This window comes from Solanum stenotomum, chromosome 1, assembly GCF_019186545.1.
Source record: "Solanum stenotomum isolate F172 chromosome 1, ASM1918654v1, whole genome shotgun sequence".
Taxonomy (NCBI): Eukaryota; Viridiplantae; Streptophyta; class Magnoliopsida; order Solanales; family Solanaceae; genus Solanum; species Solanum stenotomum.
Window position 1 is genome coordinate 62844382 of NC_064282.1, and position 8024 is coordinate 62852405.

At 41.5% G+C, this 8024-nt stretch overlaps 1 protein-coding gene across 1 annotated transcript; it reads right to left on the reverse strand.

Moving 5' to 3' along the window:
- Positions 1-6781: 6781 nt before the first annotated feature.
- On the reverse strand, positions 6782-7627 carry LOC125855163 (uncharacterized). Its single transcript, XM_049534850.1, has one exon. It carries the CDS (start codon positions 7625-7627, stop codon positions 6782-6784), a length of 846 nt encoding a protein of 281 aa, XP_049390807.1.
- Between the last annotated feature and the right edge of the window lie 397 nt (positions 7628-8024).

The window sequence follows — 8024 nt, forward strand, 5'->3', positions numbered from 1 at the left end:
TGTGGTTAAATGACTTGTATGTGGTTTTGTTTGAATATTATGCCTCTTATTCTTTATTCATGAGATTTTATCAAAATGGCATACATGCATGTCTTTCAAACAAAATGTCCATTCTAAACATGTTTTTGCATGGCTATCATACTTAGTACTTAATTGTGCTAACCCATTCTTCTTCTATATTTTTACTACAAGTGTAGGTTTCGGCAAGTGATTGCTTGTATCTAGATTGAAGTGCTTGGATTGCTATTCTTCCAAGATCTAGTGGTATGTCCTCATAGATTAAGGACAAATGTTTAGAAGTTTCCTTTATTTCATGTATTAGACAATATTAGTCTTTTCGATTGTGAAGGGCCGTGACCCTACATTAGTTTTCTAGTCATTGTTTAAATGGCCATGTGAGACTTAGACTTCTATTGTGTCTTTCAAAAGTTTTTTATTGAGTATTTTGGATTGTTTGGATTTAAATAAGTTTTAATTCTGCACTATTTCTATGTCAGATGCAATGAAATGCTATGAGGCTTGTATTAGACCCTTTCGGGGTCGAGTACGCCGTGTCGCATCTAGGGGCTAGCCTTGGGTCGTGAAAAACATGGTATCAGAGAAAAAGATTTTGGAAATAGTTTTTAGGATTGATGTCTCACAAGCCACGTCTAGTAGAGTCTTGTTTATCGGTGTGAGTCGCGACACATCTATGAGCGAGAAGCTATAGGATCTTAGGGAGTTACACTTCTTTCATTATTCTTGAAGTCATGCCTTAGAGTTTACATCTAAAAGTTTCCTTTTCCTAATCCTTCTCTTGTGTTTATAGGATATGAATACAAGTCCTAACCCAAGAAGGATGGAAGCAGATATTGTGAATGAGGGATTCCTCCCCAAGGTCTTCAAGGCAACCAAGTTCCTCTAGACAATGAAGGAAATCAAGTTTCTGTGGATCCCCCGGCTATGACCAATGAGGAAGTTATGTCGTCTCTTTTGATGATGGATCAAACCATAACTACTCAAGCTCAAGCCATGACGGCTTAAGCTACTATGGGTGTTGAGGCTAATGTGAAAACCAATGTGTGTACTATGGTTTCCTTCGGTATTCCTCGTTTCTAAGGTGGGAGAGGATCCCCAAGATTTTTTGGATGAGGCGTATAAGATAGTCAATGCTATGGGAGTGACTTATATTGAAAAAGTGGAGCTTGCCGTTTATCAATTGAAGGATGTTGCCCAAAATTGGTTTACTCAATGGAAGGCCAATAGGCAGGTTGGAGCGGGTCCCATAGAATGGCAGTGGTTTAAAGAAGCCTTCCTTGGTAGGTACTTTCCCCGTGAGAAGAGCGAGGTTAAAGTAGAGGAGTTTATCAACCTTAGGCAAGGTAACATTAATATTCAAAAGTACTCTTTGAAATTTACCCAATTGTCTAAGTATGCTCCATCCTTGGTGTTTAACCCAAGAGATGAGATGAGTCGATTTGTTATGGGTATATCTGACCTAGTTGAGGAAGAGTGTCGTACGACGATGCTCCATGATGATATGAACATTTCTAGACTCATGGTGTATGCTCAATCTATTGAGGAGTCCAAACTTAAAAGGAAGAATAGGGAGTTGAAGAGAGGTAGATCCGATGAGCTAGGTCAACCTAGGTTCAAGAAGAGATCTCCAAACCAAGATTTTTCAAGCACTCCTAAGGTTAACCAAGAGAGAGGTAATGGACCTCCATCTTCTAAACCTACTTGCCATAGTTGTGGAGCGAAAAATTTTAGGAAGTGCCTAGCCGGTACTAGTGGGTGCTATTGTGGTGGAAAGAATAATCACCAAGTGAAAGGTTGTCCTAGTCTTACGACTAGAGGAAAGAAGGACAAACAAGCTTCTCTTAAAGGCCTGGATCTAGATGTTCCAAAGTGGAACTGTTTCTATGCTCTTCAAGCTAACATGAACAAAGGAGCTAATACGGATGAAGGCACCAGTAAGTGACAGTTCCTTATGGTTGTGAATGTCTTCTTGAGGTTCCTATGTTGTTTTAATGTTAGACTTACTTGGGTTTACTCCTATGTGGGGGATAGTATGTTGAATAGTAAGGTTGTTGAGAGTTTTGATATCCTTATATCTTTCCTTTTATTCCTATTCAAGCTTGAGACCAAGAGTTCCTTGTAGCTTGTTTCATGTTTTTGGAGTCATGTGTGAATATGTGTTTCCATGGTCTCCTTATGATATGCATGTTCTTAATGAGTTTATGTTTGAATGAGAAAATGATTTTAGATGAATTATGTTCCTCTTGTTGATATGCATTTAGTGTGAGTTGTCTATATATTTCATGAGGTTAAATGTTGAACATGCCTATATGTGTTTTTATGAAGAAATTGCATAATGTACTTAATGTTGTTATGATGATCATGATATGAGTTGGACAAGGTAATTCCTCCAATGTAATGAGAAAAGTGAAGTTTTGATGCATAATGAGTTTGTAGATGAAGTTCTTACTTTCTTACGTTGCATTGAGCTTTTCGATGTGAAGTTGAGGTTTCCTCCTAGTTTTGTGCATTGTTTATGATGTTGCATGCGTAATGGGCTGCTATTCTTGAGTCGTTAACCCTAATATGTTTTAAGTGTCATTCTAGGACGAATGTTCCTAAGTGGGGGGATAATGTAACGACTCAGAAAATGATAGGTCTAACTAGAGCCTCATTGTGTGGGTTAGTGTAACCTTAAGTGGATGTCTAGGCTGTTTTAGAACTTAATTGAGCAAGGAAGAAGTCTAGGGTGAAAGTAAGGACATATGCTAGCAAAATAGAGTGAAAGAAACCTTGTTCTTTGATGGACCTTTTGGCGATGGGACTACTTGTTCGCCCAAGTGACTTGGCGATGCACCAAAGTGCACTTGGGGTCGCCTAGTGGGCTGTCCCTTAGGCCTAGGTTCTGGAACAAAGAACTTACTTGGAGTTTAGAAACTAATTTCGCGCAGAAGGATGAATCAGTGATTGCGACTTTAAGTTCTTGAGAACTTAAGACTAGGGCTTGGAATCTTTGATGAATTTAGGAATTATGGATGATGGGAACCGTTTTAAACCTCTTAAGAACCGTAATGGAAGAGAAAATAGGGAGAAAAACCTTACCTATGGAGTTTGAAGAGCAATATTTACGTTTTAATTCAATTTTCCTTTCACGCGGGTCGGGTCGGTTTCTTAGAAGTACTGGGTTATGGAGTATGGACCGTGAAAGTGCCCATGAAGGTCAGCACGGTCCATACAGTGGTCCGTGGAATTGACTTGGGACAAAATACTTACCTCTGGTTCACGAGAGGCTAGACGGTCCATACAAAGCTTGACGGACCGTGAACTCTTCCGTGAACCCTTTTTGTGGCAAATTCTAGTAGCATCATTTTGTTGTCCCTGAGATTGACGGACCGTGAAAGTGCCCATGAAGGGCACCACGGTCTATAAGACTGCTCGTGAAGAGCGGTCTGCACCTAATTCCTGCAATTTATAACCCATTCTCTCCCGCACACATCAACACACATGACTCTATAACAAACAAAAATAAAGAAAAAGGAAAAATACCTACGACAAGTACATCTTGGGTTGCCTCCCAAGCATCGCATAATTTAACGTCGCGGCGTGACACAGGTTACTTGATTACTCAAACTTCATCAAGTTTACATTCCTCCACAATCTTCACATCCTCTGGAACACCCAAATATGCTTTGATTCGCTGGCCATTGGCTTTGAACCTCTCGCCCTTATCATTTCCAGTTCAATAGCACCCGACTGAAACTCCTGTGTTACCTTAAAAGGTCCAGACCATTTGGATCTCAACTTTCCTGGAAACAGACAAAGTCTGGAGTTGAAAAGTAACACCAAGTCACCCAGAGTGAAGCTTCTTTTCTCAATATGCTTGTCATGATATAGCTTCATCCTCTCCTTTTACAGTGCAGATCTCTCATAGGCTCTCAGACGGAACCCATCCATCTCATTGATCTAATCCAACCTCTGGTTTGCAGTTTCGCTCCAACTAAGGTTCAACTTCTTCAAAGCCCAGAGTGTTTTATGCTCAAGCTCAAACGACAAATGACATGCCTTTCCAAACACCAATTGATATGGAGACATACCAATAGGCGTCTTGAAAGCTGTCTGATATGCCCATAGAGCATCATCTAACTTCCATGCCCAATCTATCCTGTTGGCATTCACCGTTTTAGCCAGAATTGCTTTAATTTCCCTGTTGGAGAACTCCACTTGGCCACTGGTCTGTGGGTGATAAGGTGTTGCTACCTTGTGCTGTTTGACTCCATATTTAGCTAGAAGAGAGCTGAATAACTTATTGCAGAAATGTGAACCACCATCACTGATGATAGCTCTTGGTGTGCCGAACCTTGAGAAGATATTCTTCTTCAGAAAACCAGCAACACTCTTACCATCATTCTCAAGCAAAGCAACTGCCTCAACCCATTTGGACACATAGTCCACTGCAACCAATATGTACTTCTGCCTATAGGAGCTCACAAATGGGCCCATGAAGTCGATTCCCCACACATCAAACAACTCCATCTCTAGAATAGGTGTCATGGGTAACTCATGGCACCGAGAGATGGCTCCTTATCACTGGAACACATCATAGCTCCTCACTACATCCATCACATCCTGATGAATTGTGGGTTAGTAGTACCCACATTGAAGTATCTTATGAGCTGTCCGAGCACCTCCATGATAACCACCTACCGGAGAGGAATGACAGACTTCTAGATATGCAACATCTCAACTTTAGGAACACATCGCCTGATGATGTTGTCAGCACACACCCTGTACATATAAGGTTCATCCCAGAAATACTTACCCATATCATGCAGGAACCTCTTCCTTGGTTGATAAGTCAGCCCCTCTGGTATCAAGTCACTAACGAGATAGTTAGCAAAATCAGCAAACCAAGGAATAAGATCAAGAGTAGCAGCTAATACCTGCTCATCCAGGAACGAATCAATTATGTCAACTCGAGTTCCTCTTTATTTTCATCCTCTAACCTCGATAGGTGAGCAACTACTTGGTTCTCACAACCTTTGCTATCCTTCACCTCAAAGTCAAATTCCTGAAGAAGTAACACCCATCTGATCAACCTTGGTTTGGCATCCTTATTTGCCATGAGGTGTCTTAGAGTTGCATGGTCTGTATGGACTATCACTCTAGTGCCTAGAAAATAAGCTCTGAACCTCTCAAAAGCATACGCCATAGCCAACAGTTCCTGTTTAGTAACTGTGTAGTTTCGCTGTGCTACATTCAGTGACTTACTAGCATAGTAAATCAGACGAAACATCTTGTTGAGCTTCTGGCCCAAAACTACTCCTAAAGCAGTACCACTTGCATCACACATCACCTCAAATGGCTCTGCACAATCTGGGCTAATGATCACGAGGGCAGAAATCAACTACTCATTCAGTCATTCAAAGGCTCAAAGGCATGCCTCATCAAAAATGAAGTTCACCTCCTTCTCCAAAAGCTTGCACATGGGGTGTGCAATTTTGGAGAAGTCCTTGATGAAACTCCTATAAAATTCGGCATGACCTAAGAAGCTCTGAACACCCTTCACACAAATAGGTGGAGGCAACTTTTCAATCACCTCAATTTTGGCCTTGTCGACCTTTATCCCCTTTTGTGACATCTTGTTCCCAAGGAATATGCCTTATTTAACAATAAAATGGCACTTCTCCCGGTTTAGCACTAGGTTGGCTTCCTCACACCTCTGTAGGGCCCTGTTAAGATTCAGCAAACAATCATCAAAGGTATCACCTACCACTGAAAAGTCATCCATAAATACCTCTAGAGTGTCTTCTACCATGTCTGAAAAGATAGACATCATACATCTTTTGAACGTTGCTAGTGCATAACATAGTCCAAATGGCATGCCTTTAAACGCAAATGTGCCATAAGGACATGTAAATGTGGTCTTTTCCTAATCTTCAGGAGAAATTGATATCTGGTTGTAGCCAGAGTATCCATCTAAAAAGCAGTACCACCCTTTTCCAGCCAACCTGTCAAGCATTTGGTCCATAAAAAGCATTGGGAAATGATCCTTCAAGGTCCACTTGTTCAGCTTCCTGTAATCCAGGGACTTGCCATCCAGTGACTTGCCTCTGCAGGACCAACTCATTCTTGGCGTTTGCAACCACAGTCATACCACCCTTTTTGGGCACACATAGTACCGGACTGACCTAGTGATTATCAGAAATAGGGTATACCACCCCAACATCCAACACTTGATGATCTCCTTTTTGACCACCTCTTGCATAGGTGGGTTTAGCCTCCGCTGATGTTCAATGCTTGGGCTACAGTCCTTCTCAAGTTGAATTTTATGGGTGCATATACCCAGATGTATCCCAATGATGTCAACAATAGTCCACCCAATGGCCCTTTTGTACCTAATCAACACCTTGATCATAGCTTTGACCTGTTCATCATTCAAATCTGCAGCCAAAATCATAAGTAAAGTGTTGTTAGTTCCCAAAAATACATACCTCAGGTGACTGGGCAACTATTTTAGTTCCAGCACAGGTGGCTCCTCAATGGATGGTTTTGTTGGAGGACTTGGCCTATTTTTCATATCCAGGTCCAACTTCTTTGGAGCATAAGAGTGTGCTCCCATACCCTGCAACGCATTTACTGTCTCTACATAATCAGACCTGAAGTCAGCTTCAAAGTTCATCAATACTGCAGCTAAGGTTTCAACAAGCATCCTCTCTTCAATTGATGCCCATATTTCTTCTTCATCAAAGACCACTATTGCAAACACCACATTCATATCATGTGTCTACTTCGTGGACCTACAAATATTAAACTTTACCTCTTCATTATTGAGTCTGAATTTCAGTTCTCCTCGCTCAACATCAATCAATGCTCGTCCTGTGGCCAGAAATGGTCTTCCCAAAATAATAGGAACCTCAAAATCCACTTCGCAATCCAAGATCATGAAGTTTGTCGGAAAGATGAGCGTATCCACCTTTACAAGCACATCACATAGTATGCCCACAGGTCGCTTCACTGACCTATCTACCATCATCCTCATAGTTGTGGGTTTTTGAACTCCTGAACCCAATTGCTTGTAGATGGCCAGCGGCATCAAGTGTATGTTGGTCCCTAGATCACACAAGGCCTTTGAAAATTTGATCAATCCGATAGTGCATGGTATTGTGAATGCACATGGATCTACCTTCTTCTGCACCAAAGACCTGGTAGCAATAGCATTGCAGTGATGAATATGGTTAGTCAAATCAATACTCACCGCTCTTTTCTTAGTAACCAAGTCCTTCATGAACTTGGCATATCCTGGCATCTGCTTAAGAGCTTCCACCAATGGGATGTTGACTGATAGCTGTCGCAGCATGGTGAACTTTGCACATTTCCCATCTTCGACTTTCTTTTTAAGCCTTTGAGGGAAAGGAGAAGGTGGTCTTGGGATTTTCTGTAACGGCAAGGTTCCCTGAACCTCTTTTTCTTTAGCTCCTGCTGGTTTAGATATTGGTTGAGCATCCTCCAAGTTATCTACTTTCTCAGCTTCAACCTCCTCTCTTCTAGTTTGTTCTAACACCTGCTCATGTTTAGCACCTGCATAAATAGGGTCAGTAAGAATTTTACCACTTCTGGTGGCAATAGCCATGCAATTCCCATCATTCTTAGGGTTCTGGATCGTGTCACTTGGTACCCATTCTTCCTTTGATTTAATGAGGCTGAAAGTTACCCCAACTGCTGCTCAATCTGCTTGATGGAGGTGGTGTGAGATTTTACCAATTGACTCATACTAGAGAAATCACTTTTCATCTACTTCACCCCTGCATTAGTTGATTCCACATTTTGTAGCACCTTGGCTAACATGTCTTCCAGCTTAGACCCGCTAGAACTGCCACTTGCCTGATCTATATTACTTGGGGGCACATACATACCACTGCGATCCTTCTTGTACCCATCTCTATTCTTCGGGTTTCCCTACTCTCTATTAGCTGGTCTATCATACTAGCCTTCCCTGGAGTAGTTTCGACCTACATTTCTAGAATTGT